Source organism: Lycorma delicatula, chromosome 2, assembly GCF_047948215.1.
Source record: "Lycorma delicatula isolate Av1 chromosome 2, ASM4794821v1, whole genome shotgun sequence".
Taxonomy (NCBI): Eukaryota; Metazoa; Arthropoda; class Insecta; order Hemiptera; family Fulgoridae; genus Lycorma; species Lycorma delicatula.
In genome coordinates this window covers 177,707,995-177,735,254 of record NC_134456.1, presented here as the reverse complement: position 1 = coordinate 177,735,254, position 27,260 = coordinate 177,707,995, and the positions used below count along the sequence as shown (strand labels likewise).

General features: G+C 28.5%; 2 protein-coding genes across 4 annotated transcripts in view; one reads left to right on the top strand and one right to left on the bottom strand.

Annotated features, from left to right (window-relative positions):
• Positions 1-253: 253 nt before the first annotated feature.
• On the bottom strand, positions 254-14,427 carry LOC142319452 (beta-1,4-glucuronyltransferase 1-like). The gene is made up of 3 exons (XM_075356758.1): positions 13,326-14,427; positions 6,145-6,270; positions 254-2,424 (listed from the first exon to the last, which is right to left on the bottom strand). Exons 1-3 carry the CDS (start codon positions 14,409-14,411, stop codon positions 2,218-2,220), a joined length of 1,419 nt encoding a protein of 472 aa, XP_075212873.1. The 5' UTR covers positions 14,412-14,427; the 3' UTR covers positions 254-2,217.
• Positions 14,428-17,977: 3,550 nt separating this feature from the next.
• Positions 17,978-27,260, top strand: part of LOC142319453 (transmembrane protein 41 homolog) — a 43,883-nt gene continuing 34,600 nt past the window's right edge. The window contains exons 1-2 of one of the 3 annotated variants that reach the window (XM_075356759.1): positions 17,978-18,020; positions 24,574-24,730. In XM_075356759.1, the coding sequence (XP_075212874.1) occupies positions 17,993-18,020; positions 24,574-24,730 (185 nt within the window). In that variant the 5' untranslated portion in view covers positions 17,978-17,992. Of the gene's footprint in view, positions 18,021-18,266; positions 18,633-24,573; positions 24,731-27,260 lie in introns of those variants that run through there. The other 2 variants (XM_075356761.1, XM_075356760.1) reach the window with 2 other exon arrangements.

The following is a 27,260-nucleotide window of genomic DNA, read 5'->3' as shown; positions in this document are numbered from 1 at the left end:
ATATTACGTTTTAGATACCCTATGTATTTTACTTTATTGAGATTTTTACTCCTTCAGATTTTTCTTAAGAATGCTAAGAGAAACAACAGTAGCATAGATAATCATCTATGTCACTTATGTTTACTGAAAATTCTCATATAGTGTTTTTGTTTTTTAACAAACATTTATTTCTGATATAATAGCAGGATGATTTTAACAAACATTACATTACTAAATTCTTTTCAAAATATATTTATATCACGTATAATTTATACAATTTTTGTTTAAAACAGTAACTCCTGTACCTCAAACTATCATATATGCTAAATGTTTATATTTTATACAACTGCGATTAAGTTTTTTTAGTTATAAACTTGGCTGTGTTGATAAGTATTATTTTTTAGGGATTTAAATAATACAATAGCCTAGAAATGTAATTCTAACGAAAAATAATTTAACAAACCTCCTTTAGGATCTCTAAATAAGAAGAATAAAAGAAATAAATAAGAATTTAAAAAAAAAAACAATAAAATTTATTCATTATATTAAAAAAGGTAACAAACAATGCATAGAAAAATAAGTGGACTGAAAATAAGTAGTACATAAATGATTAATAATTTTCAATTTTTAACAGTAAAGTAACACAATTATTTATCACAAATATATTTATCATGTAGCCTACTTCCTGATGATTCATTCAATAACATGAATTTGTAAAAAATTTCAATAATTTAAAGGTTTTTAAACTCAATTTTTATTTGTAATAATAATATTAATAGTAAATGTGGTCAATTAAGTACAAAACTTAATTTATACAACTTAATTATCTTTATTGTATTTCCATATTTACTTTAAACACAATGAATATTAATTATTTGATTTGTAAGGCTTTTAATAGTGATGATATTGATTTATCATTGTTGTTTAGTTCAATTATTTTTGCCATTTTGTCTTTTATGTAATTATTTAGAAAATGCCTCTTTCTTCATTGTTCACTGAATTTATGATAACAAAATTTTTTATTTTGTTTGAAAATTTTTTAACTGTGTATTAAGTAATAAGTCAGATCATGTTCAACAGTATAAAATTGAGATTTGCTGTACCCAAGAACTCACAAAAACTTGTGTTGGACTGTAGCCATCTTATTCACAACTGATATGTAACGGTGGCACAAGCACTCTAGCAATCATTTGCATAACTACATGTACTCTAGTGATGTTATTCAAAACTTCAGACCTACTTTCACAACTACTATGTAGATCAGTCAGTTACTAAATTCAGTCCATCATTTTGAATTGCCCTGCATTATTAGAAGAAATTAATTACAGAACAAGACTGCTATTAAAAATACTGCAGTTTTCATTCTAAGTATAATATAAAGGTGTTTACTGCACTTATGTGCATAAAGTGTTACAAAAAAGTGCACCTGGCATTCATTTTTGGATTCTATATAACAAAATGGACAAAAATGTTTTTACAAAAACAAAAAGGTAATTTCTTCCTCATTGTGAACCAACTGCTCAATTTGATTTGTTTCAAGAAAATAAAACTTCAATTTTATTAGCAAAGCTTGAAAATTAGTATATTCCATGAACAAATCTGATCTATCCTTCAGCTAACTCTCTTGACCTTGAATATTGGCTTTAACCTGAATTACAATCAAATTTTTTTTATAAATCAAATATTTTTATCTATACTGATGGTAATTAAGATACTTCTACAAAATTATCATAAATAAATATTTATACAAAGGCTCCCCAGGGCTATGGGGCTGACCCCAGGGCCACAGAGCTCACTTTGCTTCCCATTCCCATCTAGCCAGGATCCCTGCAGTGTTTGTTACCCTCATGGTTGTAAGAATAATTTACTGATAAATAACAATTAAAGTATTCAGGCATTATAGAAATCTGAAAAAGAAACTAAATTACAAAAGACAGAATAGTAATATTATAAACCTTTGATGAGGAAAACTTCACAACTTATTTCTCTTGCAAAGGTGACAGAACTAATTTAATTTTTAATTATTAATTTTTTCTTCTTTAATTGACTTCACCCTCCAAGGGTGCTAGGGCTTTGATCTATGGCTTAAAACCTGCCCTAGTATAACACAAATACATCCTGCAGATTTAAAAGTAATAAATTGGTTGGTTCTTGCATGATGCAAGAACAAACAGACAAACAAAATTTTGACTTTATATACAAGACAAACTAAAAAATAATCACACAATCTTTTAATCATTAATGAACTTTACAGCTCTGCCTAGAACCATGTCTTTTTGTCATTTTTTCAATAACTGAATCATAATGTGCCATATTTTTTACATGATGATTCATACGCCAAAGACCAGAATCAGTTGTTCCCCTTTTCTTCATACCAGGTGCATGTACAAGGAATGCTCCATCAAGAATTACAAATCGATATCCAAGAAGACACATTTCATGCATCTATTAATAAACAAACATAAAAAGGAAACAAAAAATGAGTAATCACTAAACTAATACAACAAATAAATAAAGTTAAATAAAATGTGTTATTTTAAAGCTTAAATCCCTGAGAATAATATTTCATTAACACAATATTAAATTAAAAAATCATGATATTTTCATCATTTATGAGTTAAATATTATTTTGAATTTTAATTTTATGAGAGATTAGGAGGCCTGATTTTGCTTGATGGACATTTTAACTGATATACTTGCCAATCAGTCACCAGATAACACAGTCTCAGTCAATCCCCTGTCCAGATTACACCAAGAATGCAACACCATTCAGATAGGTCTCCACAAACCTACGCCTAGTCTGACCTACGACTACAACATCGAAAGTAAAAAAAAAATCAGAGAGAAGGGAAAGGTAAAGTGGTGAAAAGGATATTTCATCCATGGAGGGAACCAAAGCAGAAGGCAAACAACCTCAATTATAAGATAACTACAGTTCTCCTGTAGACACAGGCGTCCACTCGGCTTGCAGCCCCCCCCCCCCCCCCAAAGGATATCAGCACATTTTTATTAGGATGGGAATGCAACATTACTGATATAAATGACCTTTCATTAACCAGCTTAAATATACACCTAACAAAATTCCTGAAGAAATTAAACAGCCGAATGATAAAAACTTAAGACTTCAATAAGGAACTATTTCATTTATTCATAAAATTTTCTGGAGTGTTAAAATAACAAAATCAAATTATAAATTGTTTAACTAGAACCCTATTGGATAAACATAATTAGTTAATTACACTGGTCAACAAAATGTAATTTTTTGTTTGTTAAATGAGAGTGAATGACTGATTCTTATTGTATGTTTTATGATGATTTCATATATGCTAATAAATTTTTTCTGTCGGGCTCTTTGTAATTGAAACTTCTTTTGAAACAAAAAAAATGTATGGTGAACGTAATATGACAATACATTACATACATTTTGTACTCACCTAAAAATCTATTTCTATTGGATTTTCTGCTGGAATTTGCTGTAGGTAGATCCCTTTTTTGATTCCAACAGTAATCAGCTAACATTTTTGGGTTCCATTTTCCCTGGTATCGTGTTTCCATTATAGATATCTCCTGGTGAAAGCTTTCTCTATGTTTATCACTGATTTTTTTAGGGAAAAAATCCAAGAAATGGATTTTGAGCGACATGTTACACCCAAGTTCTTTGTAGTTCTGAAGGAGTTATGTCACAAGTTCTCTGAAGTTACTGGCCTTATGGTTTCCAAGGAAGTTGATTACCACATTTTGAAATGATTTCCATGCAGCTACCTCCAAGTCATTCAAACATTCTTCAAATGCCGGATCACTTATTAGTTTTCTTATTTGTGGTCTAACAAATATACCTTCCTTTATTTTAACATTGCTTATGTAAGAGAATCTGTTTTTTAGAAACTGAAACCCTGCACCATTACGATCCATTGCTTTAACAACATTTTTTAATAAACCTAGCTTAATGTGTAGCAGTGGAAGATAAACTTTTTCTCGTTTTTCTAATATCTGACTAACAACATTCTTCTTTCCTGTAGTCAGTACCTCTCTCTTTGGCCAGTGCTGTTTTATGTAATGGTTTTTCCTATCCCTGCTGTCCCACTCGCATAAAAAACAAGAGAACTTAGTGTAACCAAGTTGCAGTCCAAGTAAAAGTGCAATTAGTTCCAGTTCTCCACAAATATGCCATAAATATTTCTCATACTGAATCCTGCTCAACACAAGTTTCATATTTTCATAAGACTCCTTCATGTGAACAGTGTATGCTAATGGTAATGATGGGTATTTATTTCTAATGTGAAGTACACCAGCTTTCAAACTAAGCTTTTACGAGTCAATAAAAAGTTGCCATTTGTCAGGATGGTGCATATGTCCCAAAGCTTCCAGTAAAAAGTCCACATAATTTTAGTATAATAAGTTTTCATACCGAGAAAAGAAATGTTCAAATTCTGACTGTCTGTCAAGGAAAGCATTTATTTTAGTGTTTGGTTGTAAAAAATACCATCCTTTCAGTCTTGATGCCAGTATTTCTGCTTTTATTTGATAAATTTAGATCAAAAACCAGATAATTTAATTCAGACTGATTAGATAAATGGGGTTCAGTATTTCTATTTTCTAAAAATTTTGGATCTCTTTCTTCATCGCCTGATATGTCAGCACAAGATCTGACATTTTCATCTTCATCTGGTGGTACTGGAATTGGAAGCTCTTGGCTATGTGGATATATTTGTATTCACGTTCACAAAATGCTATGCTTATGGAGTTCATGCATGATACTACCTGAAAATAAGAATGGTAGTTACAAAAAAAACTAAGCCTGATAGAAGAATTCGGATTTCATATTTGAAATCAGCATGAAAAATACTATAAAAATCAGTTATTCACTCTCATTTAACAAAATCATTGTTGATCAGTATTATTGTAAATATTAAATACTAATATTAGTTAATATTATTGTAAATTATTATTAAATACTATAATAAATGCTCTAATAAGATACTGGAAATTAAATCTATATTTGAATTTGCAACAAATCATCAGTGATTTTTCAACAGCTAGTTTCAGTTTATCTTATTCATTTAGTTAAAATATGTTTTGTAAATTGTGACTGTGATCACTAAAGTTAACTTTTAAAACTGGTATTGGTAATTCCGTAATATTTTAACAACACGTCAGTAAAGTTAAGTAGAGAAATAAACTGGGGCAACTTTCAAAAGTGACAAAAGTTATAATTCTGTCATTATGCCCTAACCTGCTTTTAAGAAGAGTATTTACATTTGTACTGGAAAAAATGAGTCTAATATCTCACATACAGGAAGAATGATTCTTGTATGAATCGTACTATATACTTTGTGACAGTGTGTCTTCAGAGCTTATATAACAATAATGGATATCCAATGATGAATTCACACAATATGAAAAGCAATTTACATGATCACAACACTTTCCCCTCAAATACAGAAAATATGTCAGAGTAGAAATAAATAAGTATATTAAATTACTTCATATGCTATAGACCACAGATTAAATAACAAACACTCTTAACAGAACTCTTGTTAAATCATCTATTCATTTTAATAATGAACCACAGTCAAAATTGACAAGGAATAATAAAAAAGTGTGTGTTGTTTCAATTCAGAAATTCATAGGTGCTTAAAATAAGTAATAAACAAATTAATACAGATACAAATAAATTAAAAATTACAATTAAGATATTTTACAACTGTCTAGAATGTTTTGACTGAAAAGCCAGTTTCTATGAGTTTATCTATGAGAAAATAAATAATTTTTTCACTAAACATCTGAAAAAACTTCACTATCATTTGTATCAAACAAAAATGTGTTAATATCAAAATACATTTTGTTAAATAAGAGCTAATCAAAAATTGTGTTCCATTTTGGTAACTAATGGTACGTACACCTCTTTAAATATGTATATAAAAAAGTTAAACACAGTAGCTGCTATCATTTGTCTTTTTTTATTGATCTCCATATAATTATTGACAAAAACTGCAACTGAAATTCTCCTGTGAATGAAACTATATTTTTAATTAACCAATAAGAATACCAAAAACAACAGGAGAGAAATACCTTGTTAAATAGATAAACAGAGAGAGAGAAAGAGACACAACTTATTTTAAAGTATATATATACAATTCTATTCTCATATTAGACACAGAATACCTGAGTCATTTTATCTTGCTGCCCCTCCCAGCTTAACAGTTCACTGTACAGTGGTTCTTGATTAGTCCCGATATAAACTGGCTCCCATCTGTGGTAAGGAAACTCGCGTCGTACAACAAGGAGAGGCTAAAACCAAAAAAACAAAAGATACTGCCAAAATGTTTCTGCTCATTATATCTTCAAACGCTGAAGTAAAGTAAATACACTGTAGGCTAACTTCTTTATTTCCCAAATTTCGACTTTTAACATATCTTCAAGTGCATAGCATATTAACAAACTTTCAGTATGGTTTCATAAAAAAAAATTATCAACTGACAGCCATTTCCGAGTTATTGAAAAATATTTAAAATTTTGTAGATAACATAAGATTCCTCCATTTTCAATTTCTTATAATCTTAGGTAAAGCATTTAATATAGTTCCACATTTTTTACACATGAAAAACTTATTATCTATGACATCAGAAAAGCAGCTTACAGTTGGTAAAAGTTATACCTCACCAAAAATAAATGAGTAGTTTAAATTTCATCTTGAAAGAATATACTTGAAAAATGCAAGTCCTCACTTCAAGGAGTAGAATGTGGAGTGCCACACAGAAATATCTTAGGTCTTTTGTTTTTCTTATTATTTATTAATGATCAGCTTCAAAATCATGACCCATTCATTGTTATCCAATTTGCAGTTGATAAAATTATATTTATATCTGAATATTATTATTTAAAAGGAATTGAAAATTTTATGTTAGCAGTTCAAACAATTATTCATAAGATGACATCTAACTTTAAACTGGAAAACAAACCAAAACAATGTGCTTCTCAGGTAGACAAAGCCTTACTAATTGCAATATTAATTCTATCTAAGAAAATATTTCTGTTACCCATAAAGGAAAATTTCTGGGTATTTTACAAGATGAAAGATTCTCTTGGGATAATCAAATAAATATTTATTATGCTTACATATCTTCTATTTGAAATATATCATCTCTTGGGGCTTACTGAAAATGTTTTCTAGATACAAAAACAGTAGTCAGATCGTTATTTGGCACTTATAAGTATGAATCGTGAAAATCAATATTTAGAAAATGAAAAATCTTAACTTATCCTTGTGTCAATATGAATGTGCAATCTGTAAGAATATGCACTTATTCTTAAAAATAATAATAATATTCACCTCCATTAAACCAGACAGCTTACCAGAATGGCCTTATTAGTGCTTTCATTGCCATTTTTAATAAATTACAGAACCACTTAAAAAATCCTTCCACAAATTCATTTTAAATATAATCAAAAAATATATTTTATATTCATTGACAAATTCCTTTGTCAATGAATATAAAATAACACTAATTAAAAAAAAAAGTTCAAAATTTTAACCTTAATATAATTTCATGTGTTTATTTTTTGAATTAATAATAAAGACATTAATTACATCGATCTTTTATTTTATAATTAGTATGTATTTTGTGATCCTGGTCTGACCAAGATTTTATCATGGTTTCTCTTGATCCATACAGGGTGGGGCAGCTCCATTTTTTATCTGTGGAAAAGAATATTATAAGTTAGATGTCATCTTATGAATAATTGTTTAAACTGCTAACATAAAATTTTCAATTCCTTTTAAATAATAATTCCTCATGTTATGTATATAATGTACAATCACAAATAAAATATCTATTTATTGATTTATACTCACTTCTCATGAATCTTCTACATATATGATCATAATTTAAAGGTTTAATAAATTAAAAAAAAAAAGAAAACCGTAATGTGGACATTAAGAAATCTTTTGGCTAACCTTTATCAGAAGAAAACATGGAGCATGTTATAATTATGTATTTGCAATCCAAATAAAAGATTAATTGTTTGTGTAGCTTGGAGTTAGTATGCCTAAAACAATCATTCATAGACTACTTCTTCATAGATATTTGAAGTTATATGCCTACAAAATTCATTTCACACATGGCATTTATATCAACATCTGAAATAAGCTGAACTTACAGAATAAAAACATGAGTTCCCACAAAACAGTATTCTGATAAGCAATGTTTCATACAAAGAGATGCATCAACCGATCACAACTGCAGAATTTGAGGATATTAAAAACCAAGCTAAACAGTTTAATATGTAGGATATGGTAATACGTAACATGAATGGTCCATTCATGTTTAACAAAAAATAAATAAAAAACAATACAACCAGTTACTTGGATATGGTGGAATATTTTATTTTTTTCTAAGATTATTAATACTGACAGAGATAGAGGCAGTGGTCATACTTCAGCAAGACAGTGCACCACTCCATTACAATCACAATTTTCCAAGATGTATTCTACAGTAGGTTTGTGATCAATGGATTGGAAGAGACAATCCTGATTTCTGGCCAGCAAGAAGTCCTGAAGTGACTCTCTATTTAAACCTTAGTCTATGAAGAAAAGACTCATTCTTTACAATACTATTGGTGGGGCAAATATAACACCTAACATGATCAATTTTACATTCTTTCATACCTGAAAAGTTGTACAATATCATTTAGATGTTTGCCAAGCAATAAGGAGAGCTCACATTAAAATGTGAAAGTTATATAATAAATTGATTTTTCTGTATATCTTGATAAATAAGGTGATTCACAAAGAGTGTAACATTCTTTCAGAACATGTTTTACTGGTGAAAATAAAGCAGAAAATTCATATAAACATCCATTGAGAGATGCTTCATTAGGAAAAGTCATCTGGTAAAGGTTTTTGCCCTGATTTCTACATCTTCAGTAAAATTAGTCCAGACTATAATTCTTGGGATAAATTTAGTGATTTTATGTAAAATCTGACCTGAAAAATTGACAAAAATATTTCCCAGAACTATACTTTTAGTAGTCTTTGAGAAATATGGGGTAAAAAACAAAAGGTTTAATGTAACCATTTTAACTGCCGAACAATGCATTTTGAAGCAACATATGTATTGAGTGAAATATATATATATATATATATGGTATATAAAAAATTACCTAACCATCCCTCATTCTCAAGGAATATGACATTTTTATCCAGTCATTTTTATGTTCTGTAAAAACCAATCTCTTCTGATTATAAATATGACTGAATATAAGTCATACTTATATTCAGAACAAGGTTGTTAGCCAGAACAAATTATTGGAGTATTACTTCTGAACTAACATTTTTATCCAGTGGATGAAAAGATTATTAGATTAGTAGTAATATACTGCTGAGGGTCAAAGGTAACTTAGCTCTGTTAGTACATAATGAATAAAAATTAACAATTAAAAAAAGGCTAGATGTTATGAATGTGAAGGAAAATAATTTTTACTATTATCTTATTTTTAACAAGGAGTAAAACACTTCCTTGCCTATTTATTTGATGACAATGTAAAATATACAAAGCCCATCACACCACTGAAACTTAAATTGATTAAAAATTAAGACACAAATTCTAATTAAAGAAATAATTTTTACTAATCTAATTACCAGTTTTAATAATTTTTAGGCAAGTTAGTATTAAGAAAAAATAAAAAGATATTTATCTGAAAACATTAAACATTTCATAAAAATAAGAAAAAAAATTAAACATATAGAAATACGACACTAAAGAAGAAAATTCCTAGGCTAGTTTTGGTGATGTTAAACCTTAGTGTTATTGGATTCCAGTGCCATATATCATGTTGACTATTTTCAACACTAACAGACTTAATCAAACAAATAACTCTTGTTACAAAAAACACTATTTCTGTGTTACAAGAGTAATAAATATATCATCCTTTATTTCTACGATAAAAGGCAGAAAACAATTCAGGAAAGTAAATGGGTAGAAAACCATGGAACTCCTCTTTTTAGGATTGGGAGATGTATACTGGCCATCCTATTAAAAAAAATTGTAACTGCTCTTATCACAATGCATCCGATAAATACAAATAATTTAGATCTATAGGTTAAAATACAAAAGTTTATAAAAATCAAATTTATAGGAATTAGAAGGCTTCTATGAATTTATTTTTCCAAAAATTGATTTTACTCTTGGTAGTCTACGTCCAACAATATTATTTTTATGAACTAAAAAAATGTTCATATATCATGTTATGCACATGAATAAAATGTTCATTATATTCTAACCACTCAATATTTTGCACCTTCTCATCTGAGAAAAAATTAACAATCTCTGATAAAATGCTACCATATCAAATTTCATAATCATCTGTTAACTATTTCTTATTCAGAGAGTATCACGAAGTTCTCTTGGGACTTTATCTCGTGACAAACTTTTTCTACCCTTGAAAAAAAAAGTAAAAAGTTCATAAAAGCATATATCCTAAAACGTTTCCTTTGTGAATTATGGCTGGTGAAAGATTTTGCTCGAATTTCAGCTAGCCCGGTGAAATGATGTATCGAAATTTTTAAGATGTTAATTAGGGGCAGCAATTAGTGATTTCTAATTGTTTTTGATCTGAAAAATCGAATAAAATAGGTCCAAGAACCGTATCTGCAGTATTTTGAGAAATCTGGGGTGAAAACCAATAAACTGGGGGTAAAACAAAATCCTATTTTTTATGTTTTACGTACAATAACTTCGTTAAATGAATAATAACACAAAAACTTTTTAAAAAAACTTGCAGAGAATTTAATTCTGAGCAAATTTTAAGATATGTTGAATAAAAAAAAGAAAAGTTAGAATCTATTTAGAAACAGTACACTAGACCACAGTGATCAAAGATGGGCCGCCATTTACAGCACATTTCTTGGCACGCTTCTCTACGGCTTTTGTTGCTCTTTTTAGTTCTTTAGGGTTGTCCTTATTGCTCAGCTGCATCCATAATGAGGACAATTAAATTCCTCACGAGAATGTATTTTTGTTTTGTATGAAATATTTTTCATCCATCCTTAGACGCAAAAATCTAAAGATGTTAGATCAGGTGATCTTGGTGGCTACGAATGTGAACCTCCACGACCGATCCATTTTTCACAGAAATGATTTAAGCGAGTGGGAACAGCGCAAGAAAACTGGGAAGCGAGCCATCGTTCTGAAGTATACTTCGCGTCTCAGTGCTACAGAAACATCTTTAGCATCTGCGGCATTTCTTATTGAGGAAAGTGAAAGTGGACCTCGGCATTTAAGCGTACGATAATATGAGCGGTCATATGAAGGCCGCACCATACATTGACGCTAAATCGGTATTGAAAATTTGATTCCACAGTTCATGAGGATTTACTTCTGTCCATGTACGCTCACTGCGTAAATTGTTGACGCCATCTCGAATGAAATTTGACTCAATGGTAATTTACCTTGTAGAATTGTCTTCAACATCTCCTGGGTATAGATGTTGAACTGGTTGTTTATGATAAGGATAAAACTTAGTGTGTTGTTGTTTATGTGTCCTCTAAAGCATCGAATGCAAAACTCAGATCCGCTTGGAAAGACGTCGTGTACTGACGCCTGGCTGCGATGAACTGCATAGATAATAATCTCATCCATAACAGCGTCGTGATGAACAGATCATTCTTGGCTGGTGCGAATACTACTAGCTAGTGAACATATTTCCCGAAGATTGCCAAAAGTTGCGCTAATTGTTTTGGGATCTGGAAAAGTGCGATTCGAAAAACGTATTTCATATTCTTCTGCAGCAGCTGTAGCATTACCATTACACACACACACACACAAAATGAATAACACATTAGCCTATTCCTCTGCTTAAATTATGTACATCATTACTTAATGGTAAACAGATCACATTGAAACTATAATTCACAGTGCATTGCTGATCTGCTCTTATTTTAGGGCCAACTGAAATAATAATTTATTGTAATTTTATCATAAATAAAAAAATGTTCTAAGTAATTTTTATTTTACAATTGTTATTTAATTTCCATTTTTTTTTTTATTTTTTAACAGCGATTTTTAACAGTAAATTTTGTTTTTACAAATTTTTCACAACACCAAAAACAATTTAGTTTTTGTTTGCATTAAATAAGTACTTTTCTGACAAATGTAGTATTGTACAGTTTCTAAACAAAGAAGGTGACATTTTTCAAACGTTTCTTTGTTTTATTCAACTTATCCTTACACCATTTTATGTCAAACATAAAAACAGGGTTTTTTCATCAATTTTTTTTTGTTTTCACCCTATTTTTCTAAAAAAATTACTGCGATACAGTTCTGAAACCTGTTTTATTTGATCTTTCAGATCAAAAACCCTGAAAAAAATGACTAATTCTATAATAATCCCATGCACAAGATTCAAGCTTATGTAGCAATATCATCAAGCAAAAAAGGAGCACTACATATAAAGAAGTAAATATAGAAATGCAAAAATGTTTATAATTTTTTAGTAAAATTTTAATAATTTTGAATTCAGGAACCTCAAAATACAGAGATATATCAGAATGCAGGATCCAGGAACAATATTTTTCATTTTTAAAATATTATAGCACCCAAGAAAAAATGAATAAAATAATACATTAAATTTAAACTTGAAAAACTATCTGTATAAAACATGCTGGGTAATAATTTTATTAGCTACAAATTGAATTTTTTAATAGAAAGTGGTATTTAAGCAGAATTTATGAATCTGAGCCAGATTTTAAACTATCTTATTTTTTTCCTTTCATCTCTCTGACCCCATTACAGATTCTGCCAGGGGCAGGGGTGATCTACATAAGGTTTTCCATGCTGAGGAAGCCATGACCTGAACAGCCAGAGCATTGTGGCAGGGAGAATGCCTTATGATAAACTTGGGAACTCTATTTACTATTTAGAGACTGTACTACAAACCTAATTATGTGCCTTTTCAACCTGAGACTGTACAAGACTACAATTCATTTACATTCATACATATCACCCTCACTCATTCTCTGAAGGAATAAACTACCTTATGGTGGTTATGAAGGCTAAACAGAAAAAGAAAGAATTATGTGCCTTTTGGGTAAACCAGACCTCTAAGTCTTTCCCAAAAACCCCAGTAAGCAAAGTTAAGAGTTATCTTTAACTGCACAATAATTATCTTTATTATTTTTTTACTGTTACAGAATTTATTTATTAATATATGAATTTTCTTTATGCAATGTCTATACTACACTACAGCTATGTCTACTAGACTATAAGCAAATTATGTACAGGGCCAAAAAATGATAACCTGCTATCAACACAAGCAATTAAATTAAGTTGTACAACAAAATGATTTACCTGAACTGTATGGTCCAATATTGATAAATGGCGATGAAGCCACCTTTGTAAACCAGGAAACCTTTGACAGTGTAGACAAACCCAACGATGGAAATATACAGCTTTACTTATTGCATAAAGATTTAATAGTTCAGATTTCTTTTTAGGCACCTCAATAACATCACCATCAACTTCAAAAACTGGTAACACATAAACAAATCTCTTTAATAATGATCTAAAATCTGATCTACTTTTTGTCCGTAATCGTTCAAGCATTGCTAAAAATCCTGATACTAAATTATGAGAAGGAAATAGTTCTACATCAGAAACTAAGACAAATGAAGTTCTAGCACTAGTTCTTGCAACATTACGTCCAACATTAACTGGATAAATTAATCCTTCGTTGTTCCTAAAAGTTTCTAGTCGGCGTTTAACTACTACATCAGGTAGAGAACAATAATTTTTAGGCACTGATGACAAAGGTTGACATTCCATATGATCTGGTGGATAGTCAGCTGGAAATACAAAATGGACACTAACTTTCTCCATACCCTGCAAACAGTGGCACAATCTTTCAATGAGACACAAAGTCAATGATGCATCAGTACTTGGTACAAAAGCAGAGACACTAACTGGGCCTTCCCATCTATTGACAATCTCGGCTATATAATAGATAAATTCAGGTGTAACATGGGTACAGTATGTTACACTTCTTTTAAGCTCATCGCTTAAGCTAATAAAACCATTACCATAAATAGCATTGTAGACTACTCTATAGTTACTATCTTCTCCAAATTCTGGCGTAAAAGCAATGTCACTGTTAATTATTTTAAACGAATTAGGAAACCCAAACTTATACTGGCAGTAACTTTCATTACGGGGTTGAACATTTTTTAGAAACAACCCTGGCACAAACATGGAGGCATTAAAAGCATTACGTGACCTCTGATAGAATAAATAATCATCATCATTGAAAAACATAGAGCTATTACTTGAATTTCTACGATGTTGAAATAAACGCCCTAATATTATAATAAAAATTATTAAAATCAAAAGTAAGCAAGTTCTACTATGAATACAACGTATAATCAAAATGAATAATTTCATTTTAAAACATGATCAATTAATTATACCACTATTTTTTTATCACAATAAACCAGAAAACCAAACCCCTAAATTTTTTGTAGACGTATGTATAAGTTACTAAAAACAGTAATCAGGCAATTTTTCGAAGTGAACAATCACTGTAATTTCTACAATTTCATGGGATCGTCCTTATACAACTCAGAGAGCAAAACATAACCAAGAAATTCGTTTTTACAGAAGGACGTTAAAACAGCTGATTAGGTATTGCTCTTTAGCAGACGGTAAGTACACGCTTGCGCATTTTCAAGTTCGAAAATATTCACGATCAGCACCTATGCAGAGATAGTTTAGTGTCAAGACAAGGCAACTCAGTCGATAACGACCAACGGAAACGTTGTAATAACTTAATCTTTTTTATTTCAATTATTAAAATATTAAATTAAATGATAACGTACATTCATACTCATCTCTTGTTTCCGTAATATTTTACTCTCTATTTTTGGTATCACGATTTATTTTTTATTTATTTTATTATTAAATGAAACAGATCAAAGTTGTAAATTAGTTCCATTTTTTGCTAATCATTCTTTTGTAATTTAATTAGTTAACAAATACAAAAATTTTCATGTAATTCTCAACTACATAGGCTTATATTGGTGCTCACTAAATAACAACCAGTGACTCCTTACTAAATTGCGGCTTTTACTAAACATTCTTTTGTAGCATTTTTATTATTCATTATTTTAACAATTCCACAGAATTATTAAAATTATGACGTACTGAAATTATGTGTAGCAAAAGTGATAAGTAGAAAGGAGTTATTGATTGCTATTTGTAAGCTCCCAAAAGTTATCTGCTTAGTTGAAAAGTAACCACTCGTTAATTTTTCTACACACACGCGCGGGCGTGAGCGCGCGCACACACACTGTATATATTTTTCTTTTTTTTTTGAAAATTAATGTAATGTTATATAAGAATGATTAAAGTTAGTTAGGCTGATGAAATAAGATGTTTTAAGAAAAATCAGGGTAGCAGGAGTTTGTGGATTAATCTGTTATAACAAGTTTTTTTTAAAAAATATTTAGTAGTACACAATCTCACTCTGAAGTTGATTTCTATTAGATTATGTTGATTTTCTCATCAAAAGAGTGAACAAAATAATTATAAAAGAAGAGAAAAAAGAACCCCATATGATTTCTAATGGCAGTAATCTCTGAATTACAAAATAATACATTCTTTTTTTTTTAGTTGTCATTTGGCTTATTTGATACTTTTTTCTCTTCCTCTTGTTTTGTATAGAAATTACCTACCTAATTTTCAGTATGGTCCTACAATACCAGATTTCAAAGATATCTGTATTTTTCCCTACTGTTCACATTTTGCTACCATTAAATGTTGTATTGCCCACAGATATATTTCTAATTTTTACAGTTATATAGAAGCAGACCCAATTTTCTATGTAAAAGTCACCTTGCTTTTGATTTATATCTTACTTTATTGTAAATATAACATTTTACAAATTATAAAAATTTATTATCTAAATAACAAATAATTTTCCTGACATTTTACGATTCTCTATATTAATGTTTAATTCCTAAGTACTTTTTCTTTGTAATTCTCTTTCTAATTGAATTTCTTTTCTGCTACATTTCATTACCTTTGTTTTACTGTGATTTAATTTTAAAACTGAATTTCTTTCCTAGATAAAAATTCATGCCCCTTACAAATTTTTGTTTCTGCCAAAAGAACAATCATCAGTGACATTTTTATCTTTTCTCCTTCGATAGTTATTACACTAAAAGTTTTCCTTCCTTCCCAATATTTCTTTTCCTATATCTAAAATTGTTGAAAAATAACAAGGGCAGACTATGTCCTTGTCTTACTGATTTCTAATGAAAAGGTTTCGTTATCTCTGATTAGTGAAAAAATCACCTTTTGTGCAATTTTTCTTTTTCAATAATTTAATAAATTGTAATTTTTCTATTTAGTGAACCTAATATTTGATGAGCCAGTAAATAAAAATTGAAAGAATAACACTATTTGTACTTTCTTTTTATTAAAGTAGTTAATTGTCTTGAACAAAATGTTTCTTATGACATTTGTTTATTTTCTGTACAAATAATTTCTTTTCTACCAAACATAGTATCTAATAATTAATAAAAAATTATTTAATAGGGATTTGTTCTTCTTAAGAACTTTTTCGATATAATTTTACTGCTCCTCTTTTAGTAAAGTCTTGTCGCACTGTAAATTAAAAATTTAAATGTACATTTTAAAATGTAATTCTCCAGAAAATCTTCTGGAAGAGCAATCCCCACCTAATATGAGTCAATAATAATTTTTCAAGTGTTATCTGGGTTTCATTATTCTGTTAATAAATTTAAATAATATGCTTTATACCTATTTTTGAAATATTGATACTTTCATTAGGAATTGCAAAGGCAATGTTGTAGTGTGACCAAAACCTTGGCATCTGAAACATTGCTGTGGGTTGGATATGAATGGTCGTACCCGGACCGAGAGATAACCCACTTTAATCTTCTATGGTGGAACAGGGAGATTGAATGTTAGTATAAGAGACGGTGTCGGTTCTTCTGTTCCGTTCTGTATATAATAAGTGTATATCCAAAATAGATCACTCTTCTTGATAAAGTTAAGTATATACCAATAACATACAGTTATTCAGTCAAACTGATAGATAGCACATAACACCATTATTTAACTTTTTGGCACTAGCGAACCAATTTATTAAATATGACTTCAATAAGTGTTTGTGTACCTTTCTATTTTGAACGTGTTTCTGAAATGCTCCGTATGACAGAATCTGATTCTTTTTCAACCTGATAGTTTCACAACACTTGAATCATCTCAGAGAGCAGAATGCTATAAACAGAAGTTATTTTGAGAATAGACCAGTATTTTTACATATAGCACTTTGCACTGGATTAAAATCAAGAACTGATGTTTGGTTTTTATTGGTACATACAGTGTTGGTGAAATGATCAACAGTGTCTCTGAAGCTTTTTTAGAATGTAAGCTCTAGCTTCCAATCCAGAAATAAGTAATACTTAGATTACCTGAATCAAGTAAACTAGTTGATTAAAAAGTGGTGTGGTATAATTAACATGTAAAAGGAATCCTTAAATATATAAAACTACATTCAGAAAATTGTAATTAACACTGGGTTAGAGTAATGAGATTAAAATATTTATTGTTTTCAAATTACACAATAAAAAATGCCTACAGAAAATTTAGAAATTAGTAGTGTCACACAAGTTAGCTGAAATTAAGTTCACTTATTTGTCTGAAATTTAGAATTAGTTTTATATGTAATAGATATATAATTTATTTTTTTATGTCAAGCTTCTCTAGCAAAAAATAAATAAAAATGTTTTTATAATAAACAATAGATTACAGACAACTTTTACGATTATAAAGTGGAATACACAGTTCAGAGGTCGATGCTATATGATAATTTCAATAAGATCTATTTTCGTTTTTTAAAATTCAATATAAAAAAAATTAGTAGAATAAAAGTTCAACATTTTAATTTATTTAAAAGATATAATTAGAGAAACGTATTTGAATTATGCATCACTACAATGATTCCGATATATATAAAACAGGATGGTAAATAATAGAGATTTTTAATTGCTTATAGTGAAAAGATTAACGTAACAACTATTCAAATCATAAATGTTTTTTACATAATCGAAAAATAACGGTATTACAACTAAATTTAAACAAATCTAAATCATTAAGTGACTTCTCTTATAGATATTATCAATTTAATTACATCACTTAGCTATTGATCTGCATTAAGTTACAGTATATTGTTAATCGAATGTATGCGCTCTCTAAAGATTATATAACCTTATTTTCGACGAAATAGAGGTTATGTTTATGTACTTACAATCAGCTGTGTTTCATGTCAGCTGCTGAGATTGTGTTGTGTCGGAAATTTATGTTTAGTGGCTGATTTCGCCTGTTTATTATTAAGTTAGATTTTTAGTATATGCCCAACGATGGAAGCTAATTTAGGTGACTATATGAATTGAAGATAACAAATTATTTGCATATAATGCTTTCAGCGTAAATTACAAGATGTATTTTTTGTTCACTAAAAGTTAGGTTAAACATTTTTTTTTTTTCAAGTTTTACAGATAAATTAAATTGGTGATTTTGTATTATTGAACATTGCCGTAAAGAAATTACGTGCCCCAATCATGGGGAAGGTACCTAGTAAGCATTTTCGTTCTTAGTTACATAATTATTTTCTGTTTTTTAATGCTACTAAAAAAATGCCTACTAATTAAAATAGGTTATTTTGCGGTAGTACTAACCTATATTAACTGATAAATTTTGTAGTCAACGTTATTGTTGTTAGCGTGAATGTTGCGAAATTAATTTAAAAACTTTATTTTATTCTTTGTCTTTTATTAAATGCTTTTCAATTATTTTTAAGATTTTAATTAATTTAACCCATTTTTAATAATTTTTGTGTAATTAAATTTATAACTTGTTTATGTACTTAAACTTTTTTTTGCTGTTTTACATATTACTTAGTCTTTGTTGTCACTAAAACAAAAAATAACAGTTTGTAATATAAGTTTGAAATCTTAATAGCAAATTTTACCATTTCAGAAAAGTATATTTTAGTAATATATATATGTAATTAATTAATTTTCCATCAAAATTGGAAGCTGTTTCATGAATTTATTGCTGTGATAAGAGTTTTAGTTCTTAAAACAATATTCTCTATAGTTTCCTAAATTGAAAATTATGTTGAATCGTGTTAATTTTATTAATTTTTACTCCTTTTTTGTTAATTCTGTGAATACTTTTGCTATATAATATCCTTATGACTGTATTGAATTACAAGTTCCCTTTTATTCTTATTTGAAGTTAAATGGTAATTATATACTGTTATGAACTCGCCTCTGATTTTAATGAAATTTGGAATATATCTTTTTTAGGACCCAAGTTCTTCATTACAATTGAAATTATGTATCGAAAATAGCTTCATCAACAGAGTTATTTCCCTCAAGTTACACAGTTCCCACACCCAAACTTGCATTATACACATGTAGTATACATTATTTGCTGACTGAATAATTTGTTTTCAGTTAAATTTAGGCAAAAATAAGGTTAAGTTGGGCAGAAGTAGTGAATTGTGACTTTTATCAGATAAAAGACTGTAAGTTTCTGTCAAATTTATAAACTACTTTTAATCTAACCTAAATTTTGACCTAATCCTAACTAAAATCAATTAAATTTCACTTAAACAAAGTTATTTACTCTGTAAATAATTTATATTGTACATTTTTACCAAAATTCAAACCTTAAGCTTAACCTAACTTGATTTAGTTTTAAGTGAATTTAATTTAATTTTTAACTTAATTTTCACTGAAACCAAATTATTTAGTCAGAAAATAATACATATTACACTTGTACAGTGCTGAATAACAAAAGTTTTGATTAGGATGCTGTGTAACTTACAAGGTATGTAACGTGGATGAAAAGTTATTTGGACAAATAATTTCAATTGTAATGAATGACTTAGGTCCTAAATAATGTAGGCTATATTCCAAAGTTAACCAAGATTAGAAATGAGTCTGTAACTGTATATAATTACTGTTAAAACATAAACTTGTAACTTTATGTACTATGTAATATTTTAAATAAAGATAATGATGGAGTGTAGATGTAGTTCTTTATACAATATTCTTAAAGCATCCCACTTAACAAAACAACTTAAAAATTATGAAGAAACTGAAATTCTTTAACATCATAGTTTGACAGTGCAAATAGACTGGGCTGATAATAAATGCAAATGATGAATAGGTGAATAATACCTATTAATGACAAAAAAGTGAACCTAAATCCAAAATTATCTAATGAAGGAAATAAAATTAGAAATCATTCAAATATACTCAAGAATATTGATTTGCCATATCCTTCATATTAGTACCATCATTAGGTCATTATATTTTAAATAGGTGTAGAAATTTGCCAAATTGAAGTGCTGTCTATAAAGGTGTATATTTATATCATTATAATTTTTAATTTCTACGTAGATTAAAAAAAATTGGTCTACAATACCTAGGGATAATAATATCAATATTCATGGTTAAACAAGATTAATACCAATAATACCTTGAGCATGTAAACAGATTTTAGGTTATGAACATTTTATTTTATTGGTGTCCAAAATAACAAAGTTCCGCTGTATTTAATGCACATTTTTAACATTAAATGCACATTTGGTTTATATTTATTTATTCTTTGAAGTAACTCAGGCCAGCTCCCAGTTACTCAATCTCACTTTGTTTTAATATAGAAATGGATTTTTTTTACCACATGAAAAATGCCAATCCTGATTTGAATCTACAATCTTCTGATTGAAGGCAGGGATGCTACTACACAACGATTGGCAAAAATGTAAATTACTGCCACAAATGTATTATATAAATTAGGTTTATAATTCATACAAATTGTTTCATTGTGTTGACAGTTAAAATATGGTTTCATTGTGTTCTTTAATTTTACCAAATGAGCTGCAAAATGATGCCATATATCATCAAATTGTCATAACAGAACTGCTGTATGTAGCAGCAGATTTTGAGAATGCAAAACAAAATTAGAAGAATCCATTCTACAAGAAATTTATAAATTTTTATGTTACCAAAATGCTTACAAAATAGTTGAAATAAATCCATTTTTATACTATATCTATTATTTGATAATATGGTCTTCAATTTTTCATTGGTTGATATTGTTAACTTCGATAAAAAATGCATTTTATTATAAATTATTCAATCCTTTTTCTTATTCATTTAATGCTTTTAGGAAAATTTAGATTATTATAATAATAATTGTGTGTGCTGACTTGGTGTGAAGTGCAAATTATATTATTGATTTCTTTATAAATTCTGCCTTATAGTTATAAATGGATATTAGAGTTTAGTTATTTAGTTTTGTAGCCATTTTGCTTTGGTTTGTAGAATTGAGATCTTTAAGAGATATTCCAGCAGTTAAAATCAGACATGGGTAATTAAATAAAAATGCTTTTCTATCAGCTTATATTCTCTGTTTGTACTCAGCACGCTTTTCATTTTGTTATAAATTAGTGGATAAACTAATCAATATTTTGTGTAAATAATTTAGTAACAGAATCTGGGTTTTTCATTTAAGCTAGTACTTCATTTTATGAATTCTTTTTTTTTATTCATTTTTTTACTATTTTGGATTAATGTAATTTAGTTGTCATATTTAAAAAAGTAGTTCTGGATGTGTAATCTATTTGTCATTGAACTGCACATTTTAATGCACAGTGGTCAAAGTTCAATCTTCACTTTTTATTATTTGACTTAGAAAATAAAAAATTGAGAACACCAGAAGCTGTAAAACCACTAAGTGAATTTATTGTATTTTAGGTATAATTAACATTATATCCAAATGTTTATTTTCTAAAAATAACTAGATTTTCTTTCACAAGCTTAACACATGTTCATGTGTTATTCTTTTATTAATCCAGGATTTACCTGTGTCAAAACAGACTTTAAATGTAACCATAGGTTAGTTTAGTATTCCAGGTCAATCTTTCCATAAATTACAAGATACAGTGTCATCAATTATTCCAATTAGTTAATATTTTATTCAGATTGGTTCATAATTATACATTATGTACATGTGAATGAATATTATATCTACTTTAAATAAATAAAAAATTGTTCATTTATTATCAGGGTATGGATCAAGGAAAACTGTGATCACAGCAGTTAGTGATTAATGAAGAATATAAGAGAATAAAAAATGTACAAAAAAATCATTAATAAAACTTATTTCAAAACATATTTTATTTATACTTGTGTTAAATAGAGATGCAGATAATTTAAGTTTATATTTAAGATTTGAATTAAATAGTATTAAATTAGAATGTTTTTATATCTCATGAATGAATCTATATTTTAATATTTGCATTTTCTCCGTTCTTTAAATAGCATGTAATATGGTAATGTTATTTTTTTAAATTTCAAAATTGCAGCCACATTAAATTTTAAATCATTAATATCCTGGCAACTCATGGTAACAAGTATGTTTTATCAGCTAAAGCATTAAGCATTATAACCAATAAAACTATACTTTCACCTGTGTTTTTATTGAAACTGGCTATATAATGAACTAACTGGCTGGTCCAGTCAGAACCTGACTAGACAAGTGAACTGTAAATCCAACTCAGGGCCTCCCAGGGCCATGAAACTTACCCCAGGGTCGCAGAGCTGACCTTGCTTGTTATTCCTGTGCTACAGGGGGACAGGGCCATGGACATCCCACAGCTCGCTTCGGTTGCCATTCCTGTCTACTCAGAGGGCTCCGCTCCCTGAGTACCGAGTACTGTTTGTTATTCTCATGATTGTGAGAATAATACTGATAGGTAACAATTAAAGTATTCAGGTTTTATAGAAACCTGACAAAAGAAACTAAATTACAAAAGATGGAATAATAGTAGCTTTGGTAGCTAAAGTACACATACCTTTGATAACAAAAAAATTCATATCTTATTTCTTTGCCATGGAAGCAGAAATATAATAATGAAGTAAAAAGATTAATCCTTTTTTTCCTTACTCTCCGTGGGGGTGAAGAAATAATGAATATTTTAACATCAAGGGAGTTAGAGTCTCTGTATGTACCTTAAATGTACCTTCCATGGTATAATACGAATTTGGTTGCAATTGATAGAATAGTTTTTTGTTTATTCTAAAAAAAATAAAAACCCTCTTCTTCTTTATGTAATAGTATAGATATAGATTTTATTTAATGTAAACTTAATTCTATTATTTTTGTAATGGCATTCATTTGATTGATTCGAATCATTCAGTTCAAATCCAACTCATACAATGATATAGACAGATTCAGACAGTGATAGACACTGATATAGTTCACAATTCATTAAAGTTTGTGCTCAACCGGCAAATCTCCACTATTATATTTACATTTATTTATTTTTTTCAAGATGCAATATATCTAAAAACCTTCTCAGTTATGTCAAGTAATATGGCTAAAAATTTGGTTGCGATTGATCAAATTGTTTTTTGTTTATCCCAAACAAACAATAACCCTCTTTGTCTGTATATAATAGTATAGATATTATTATTATTAGTGTGTAAAATGTTGCTCTGATGAATGCTGCTTGTATATTCACGTTATTCATGTGTGAAAGTCATAAAAATAACTAGAACAGAATACAAATCAATAAATTGATATGTACCCCTTACTAGGGAAATTGGATTTGTACTGCTTCAAGTCAGTCAGGTGGTAAAATTTAACATGCTTTTTAATTTTAAGACAAACATTTTTTCTTTTATTTAAAAAAAAAATGTTTGTCTTACGTAAAACAACTGATAATGTAAAATCCAACATTAGTTTTATATTTTCTAAATTCTATTTTTCTCCAATTCACATTTTATCAGATATGGCGTTTCAATTTAAGAAATAAAAATAACATTCATATGTATAGTATTCTCTAGCGCAAAGATAAACTCAATTAAAAAAAATATATTTATTGTGTCCAATGCTTATTTTTGGGGAGCCCTTTATTGAAAAATATCTCAATATAATTTTTATGTTGCGCATCCTTTTTTTGTTCAAGATCTATTCTGTCTTTTTTGTCCTGATCTGTTATGACAAAGGAACTGGAAATTATATGAGATATGAAATATTTGTTATTATTTAATATTCTTACTAAAATATGAAATAGATTTTATTTTTTATTCATGTAAGTTTTTTTGTAGTGATCACCTTCTTTGTCATTTTAGATTATAAGAGATAATTTTTCAATTAATATTGTAATTTTTTCATAACTTTTATTATTAATACAAAATTAGTTATTTTGCCATTATTTTATCTAATCCATTGTCTTTTCTCTATGAAAATTTCTTTTTGTAAATAAATATATGTTCCAACTAATACTTGAATTTTGTTTTGTTATTTTATTAATGTTTATTAAATTAATAATTTTACAATTAATCAATTTAATTAATTGTTTCTTTTTAAGTTTTTCATGTTGATATTCTGATAAATTATTAAAGTTTTATTTCTGTGTGCATGCACTTATGTCTATTTCTTGAAGATTATGTACATTCTTTCATTATTGTATTTTTCTTTACTGCATTGTTCACAGATAGTAATAAAGTCAATAAGACTAAAACAATTAACACTGAAGTCAAGGAGGAAAGTGAAGTCAGTACACAAAAAACTGTAATTACAATTTTACTTGTTTTCGCCTTCTATGTCCTTGCTTTGTTATATATTTACCTAAGTTTTCCGGAATTAGAACCGTAAGTATTCAGTGAATTATCTCTTAGGGGCATTCCATTTTAATTCAACAAATTTTTAACAATTTTATTGCATCATTATTTTTGATTTTGATAACTATCCATCTTTTAGTGGCAAAAAAATATTTTTTTACATTTTAAAAAAAAATTTTCATGAGTAATAGAGTATTTTCTAATTTTCCAACAGGTAAAAACAACCATTTTCATCACTTTTTCCATGAGCTGTAGAATTCTTATTTTACATTATACAGAAATCAAAAAACGGCTTTTTTGAAAGAGTAAAGATGGAACTTCATCTTAGTGTATTCAAAATTCATTCTGTTACATTACCAAATTGTAATGTTTACTGAAGTTGTGTTTATAAATTATTGTTTTTTCACATTTTGTGCCCAAAATAAGTAATGAAGGGCTTAGGATAACAGGCCTGTTTTTTACCTTTTAACTCTTAGGTACTGTTAGTACTTCTAAAAAAAAAATTGGAGTGTTACAGTGTCCTTCATTAAAAAAAATTGTCGCCAAATTGTAAAATTTAGAAAATATCTCATTTTTGGGCCGCAAAAACCACATGTGGAACAAGTGGCAAATATCTGAAATGTTTACAGCAGTAAGTACTTTTTATGTACTTTAAAACCATATAACATTTATTTTGTTACTCAAAGGGGTTGACAAATAATGAAGCCATCAAAATTACTAAAAACACTGTTCCTTCTAACCGTAAACAATTATCCAAAAAATTCATAGAATGTGTTTTTTCAGATAATGATGTAGGCCTATTAGACAAATTATTTTGAGACATCTATAATGAGATACTTTACATTCTAGATAGTTTGTTACTTAAAGTATGACTTGTACACACAAACTCTAGTTTAAACATGAAAGTGAATAGACATGCATAAACATGAATGTTTGCGTAATCCTTAATGTAAACATTGTAAAAGGCTCAGTTACTGTTTTGATTTCAATGTGATATGTTGTATTGTTGCTAGTGTTAATACTGTTGTTAGGTAATGTACACTTGAAGCAAGTAATTTTTATTAGCAGTCAACTTCTATTTTATGCGATATCTTTTATTTTTAATTTTATTAATTAGAGAAATTTTTATTTTAGCTGTAGAGAAACTGGGCTAAGACAAAGTGAGGTGCAGTTGGTAGTTATAATTTATACTAACTATTGGTAGTATAATTTATACTAACTGTATTGTAAGAACCCTTGCATTTTATAAAAACGGATTATGGAGTGTTCAATTTACATTCACACTGAAACAGTATGTCACAAATTGACTTAGAAAAGATCTTCTGTATTGCACAATATTTTAGAATTTACTGAACAGCAAATGACATTGATATCATTAAGAAGTGGATGTACTGAAACAAAAAATATCTATACTTTTTATAAAATCGAATATTTAGATAAATAATTTCATATTAATGGTAAAAGTTGCACTGACCCATATAGCTGTCACACTAAACCAGTTAAGAAATTTCTTAGAGAAATATCTTTGATACTTTCAACAAGCAATCCAAATTTAAAATTAAATCCAGGAAGAGCACTGTGTACAAATTGCTTAAACAAAATACAAAAACCAAAAGATGATGCAGAAAGCAAACTGGAATGTCAAGATAAATTTGAGTCTCAATGTGTTATAATCAAGTCTGTGAATAAACCTTGTTCATCACTTGGCATTTCCCCTGTTACGGTTCAAAAATTATCGAACAGTGCAAAGGAACCAATTTTGAAATATAGTTAACAAAAATAGCTGTCAATTATCAGTAACTTAAATGATTCCTTTGATTTAAATATTTCTACAGAAGAAACCTCTTTAGTAACCACAAAATTATGCTGATTTAGGCAGGGAATATGAAGAATTAATCATTAAAATGAAGGATAGAATGAAAACAGTTACGTCAACCCAGGAAAAAATAAGTTAAGTTTATTAACAAGTAGCTGGAGCATTCAAAAAATTCAAAATGAGTTTAGTGTTAGTCAGTAATTAGCCCATCAATCCAAACAATTAATTAAAACAAGTGGAATTTTACCACAAACTGCCAAAAAGAAACCCATAATAACATGAAAATGTTATTAAATGTGCCCAAGATTTTTACCAGAATGATAAGCACAGCCAAATGATACCAGACAAGAAGGATTGTGTAATCTGTCTGTAATCCTTCTTAAAAATGTAAATAATCTAAAAAGGCATCGTTTTGTTGCAAAGAAACAAGATAATTTCCTTAATATTAAAAAGGAAAACTTGTTGGAGGGTGAATATATTGTAATGGTAGACTTCTCTCAAAATTTTCCTTTTGTGATGCAGGATGAAGTTCAATCATATCACTTGTCAAAAACTTATGCCGCAGTACATCCATTTCTCACATATTTTAAAAAAGAAGGAAAATTACAAAGCCAAAGCCATTGTGTGATTATTGAGTACTTGAAACACAATACTGCATCATTCTTCTGCTTCCAAAAGCAAGTAAAAATAAAGTAAAAACAATGTTACCACAAGTTAAATAATTTTTTGTAATTTTTATGATGG

Bases quoted from the DNA above. Each gene is read 5' to 3' on its own strand.
- LOC142319452 (XM_075356758.1), bottom strand. From the start codon at position 14,411: ATGAAATTATTCATTTTGATTATACGTTGTATTCATAGTAGAACTTGC. The intron at 6,271-13,325 runs GTAAATCATTTT...TTTTGGTTTTAG, and splicing joins TATTGGACCATACAGTTCAG to CCTCTCCTTGTTGTACGACG. The intron at 2,425-6,144 runs GTATTCTGTGTC...GTTTATTAATAG, and splicing joins AGCAAGATAAAATGACTCAG to ATGCATGAAATGTGTCTTCT.